Genomic DNA, 3,697 nt, shown 5'->3' with positions numbered 1-3,697 from the left:
ACAGAGGCAGAGGTGGCAATTTCTCTTTTCAAAGTGGTTGATTCTATGCCAGGTCAAGAACCGTTACCCTTCACACTGTACAGTATTCCTTCAAATCCCGTTACACAAGGCCAAATATTTCTAAGAAATGAAGTTCCAAATAACATCGTTGCCAATACTTGCAAATATATTTCTGAGCAATAAGTGAAACTCGCCTAAAATATGACCAAAAATATGATTTTATATCACTTCGGGCCCAAATATGACCTAAAGCTAAAATATGGTTCAAATATGCATTTATATGACCAATAAAACCCGTATTTTCATGTTCACAAGAGTCAGAAATGCGTTTATATTTAATTATACATGTGAAAAGATGCCAGGATAAAAATATGATGTCATAGAAATCCGAGCCCTACTTATCACTATGTCACATGTTGACCAAATTCCACAACTTTATTTAAAACTATTATAGAAAGCACCACGCACTATATGAAGCCATTTTTACTAGCCCTGTGAAATACCCATGCCACATGACCACGGAGCACGTGCTTCGCTGTGCAGATGCAACCTTTTACATTTCTTAAGCTAGAGGGCAGAAGAATACAGCCATTGAAATGAATGATGCTTCATTACTTTCCCAATAGATGACTCTATGCACCTGCCAAGTTTGAATGATATTGGTCCAAAGAAACATGAGATTTGAAACTCTAAAATCGCAATACGGGTTTTGTCAATCGCAGCAAGGATGCCATGTTTTTCAGAGATCAGCATATGTCGACCGCAGCAATGTAAGGGTTAAAGAATACATGGTATGTTGGCATAAAATTATACGAGGGGCGTTCAAGTTCTAAGGTCTCCGATTTTTTTCTCTGGACTGGGAGCAGATAGACACATGAGGTTTAGTTTAAAATACGTGTGCACTCTTTGTGAATGCATGACAAAGATGGCAGCACTGTACGGCACACAGAACTCTAGTGGTGGCGGCGAGTGTAAGGAGTGTTTTTGATACTTAAAATGGCGACATTTTCATTACAAGAACAGCGAGTAATCATTCGTTTTCTCCACTTGCGTGGTGCGACACCCATTGAAATTCATCGCCAGTTGAGTGAGACGTGTGGTGATGGTGTCATGAATGTGAAAAATGTGCGTTGGTGGGTGCGACAGTTCAAAGAAGGCCGAACGTCGTGTGACAACGAACCAAAACAATCTCAGCCTCGCACCAGCCGGTCTGACAACATGGTCGAGCGAGTTGAGGAAGTTGTTTTGGAGGATCGCCGATTGAGTGTGGAAAACATCGCCTCCAAAGTTGGCATTTCCTTGGGATCTGTGCACAAAATCCTGCATGAAGACCTGCGAATGCGGAAAGTGTCCTCCAAGTGGGTGCCACGAATGCTGGCGGACGACCACAAGGCTGCGCGCATGGCAATTTGCCAGGCGATGTTGACACGTGATGAAGGCAAGAATGGGACTTTCTTTTCATCAACTGTGACAGTGGATGAGACATGGATATCATTTTTCAATCCTGAAACATTCACCAGTCGTGCCGCTATTGCATCAGCAATTTTCCAGTGGTCAAAACAGACTCCTACAGAAGCGTTCACAGCGGCCATGGAATCATGGCGTCGACATTGTGAAAAATGTGTACAGCTGCAGGGAGATTATGTTGAAAAGTGACAGAAGTTTCAAATTTTTTGTATGATTATTGTGTGAGAAAAAAATCGGAGACCTTAGAACTTGAACGCACAACGTATTGTCATTAATCTGGTGTTTTGGGGATGGTATTGACAGGTGGGTGTGTGTATAAGTTATGTCGAATATGGCACCTGCTAAGGTAGAAACATAGAGTTGGCCCTATGCTTAATTAAGAACCATGCCATGAAGACATATGAGGACGTGGCGCTGTGGTTCACACATTCTTAATCTCAGCGTGGAAGTGAGTTGTAATCTTGAAGGCTCAGGGGAAGGAGACCCAATACCATTCGATAGGGTGCTGGGTGGGTCTCAGAGCCAGTCTGGATGCTGTGAGGGAGTGGAACATCTGCAGGGAATTTGATTTGTTGGCCATTCAGTGCGGCTTGGTCTTTGTACAAACTGAGCTGTTGTAGTTCCTTTGTCAGCTGCTTCAGAAGTGTCCACACATTTTTCTGCTGTGTGCTTTACAGTGTGACAGCACTTAACATTAATGTATTGCGTACTGCACTGATATCTGATGACTGCAAGTTCTTAAGGAAATATTAATAACTGCTCCTTTAAAGTACTACACGGTAGCATAGTTTGTTGAGGCACTATGCTACAAACCTGAAGTTCATAAGTTTGATTCCCAATGAGGTCACTGGATATTTCAATTTACCTAATCCTTCCAGCCGCACTATGGCCCTGGGGTCGACTCAGCCTCTAACAGAAATGAGTACCAGGAATCTTCCTGTAGGTAAAGGGTGACCGGCGCATGAGGCCGACAACCTTACTGCCATCTGTGGGCTGATTGTTTAGAAGATGTGGCAGCCTCAACCTCTCACAACTCTATGCGGCTTCATGGCCTGTTACAGGGATAGCTTTACCTTCACCCTTGAAGTACAGGATAATTCAAAATTAAGTAACAACTTTGAAAAATCATATAAATTAAACTGACCACATAATGGTCGTGTAACCAATGACTGTTTGCTGCCTGCTTGTTGCTGGGTGGCGCCCTCCACAGTTCTCATTATGAGAACCTTACATCTAACTCAGTGCCTGGAATGATTACAGAATTGGGATCCTGGCGTGGGATTACCGAGATATGTGTCGTGGCATCCCAGAACCGAATGGTGTGGCAGTACTGAGTATGAAGTTGCTGGAAAAAGCTGGTTACAAAGTGTTGTCCATCCCTTATACCAAGTACAATCCTCGAGAGAAGTTGGTGAGAAGGGTGCAGTATCTGGATCATCAGTTGAAGTCAGTAGTCAGAGGTTCCTAGATTCATGTTAAAATGATAATTTATGTTGCAGTGATAAGTAGGAATTATAAAAATTAATTTATCAACAAATGGTCAGCACACAGCTGTTTTTAATAGTGTATGATTCCATTCCATGGGCACTGTAAAATATGTAAATATCTGCATTATTTGTATTGTGTGCCACTTGGAACTGTAAATCTACCCAGACTTACACATGTTCAGCTGACATTAATTTTGTGTTAATGTGATTTGTATGAAGTTTTTAATGAAGACTAAAGAGACGGTGAAATTTTTTGTATGAAACAAAAGTATGATTAGGACCTGTAAATGACTGAAATGAATGGTATTAAAATTAACTGGATTACATATTTATAGCAACAACTAGAGGCACTGAAACCAAATGGATGAAAAATCGAGTAAAAGTTTCCAGTTACATGACATTTTTTGGGACTGCCTCTATCACATACGTTGGACATTCCTGTATACTTCTGTAACAAAATGTATGAAGGTTAAGTTGTTCCATGCTTAACCCCTCAGCGTGGTTTGCTGTACATGGTACGCTGGTATTTAAATGGTCCTACCTGCGGTTTGCCGTACACCGTATGCCAAGCTGTAAGCTTAATTTCGAAGGCCCATAAATATGGAACAAACCATGCCAGCATGATGACGATTGCACTGGGCTGTTGTGAAAAGAATGTGCTCTCTGTTCTTATAAATATAACGTTCAATTTCCTGCAGCTCTGCCAGTCAGTCTAAACAGAACGCTGACCTCACAGTTACGAT

At 41.7% G+C, this 3,697-nt stretch overlaps 1 protein-coding gene across 1 annotated transcript in view; it reads left to right on the top strand.

The window, feature by feature from the left end:
• LOC111865347 (FAST kinase domain-containing protein 4) overlaps positions 1-3,280 on the top strand; it is a 24,538-nt gene extending 21,258 nt beyond the window's left edge. Inside the window, exon 8 of the mRNA XM_023853283.2 lies at positions 2,728-3,280. Coding sequence (XP_023709051.1) covers positions 2,728-2,935 — 208 coding nt within the window. The 3' untranslated portion in view covers positions 2,936-3,280. The remainder of the gene's footprint in view (positions 1-2,727) is intronic.
• Positions 3,281-3,697: the final 417 nt, after the last annotated feature.

The sequence above is a fragment of the Cryptotermes secundus genome, unplaced genomic scaffold (genome assembly GCF_002891405.2).
Source record: "Cryptotermes secundus unplaced genomic scaffold, Csec_1.0 scaffold17, whole genome shotgun sequence".
NCBI classification, from domain to species: domain Eukaryota; kingdom Metazoa; phylum Arthropoda; class Insecta; order Blattodea; family Kalotermitidae; genus Cryptotermes; species Cryptotermes secundus.
The sequence above is the reverse complement of the archived record's forward strand: the minus strand, read 5'-3'. Positions and strand labels throughout refer to the sequence as shown.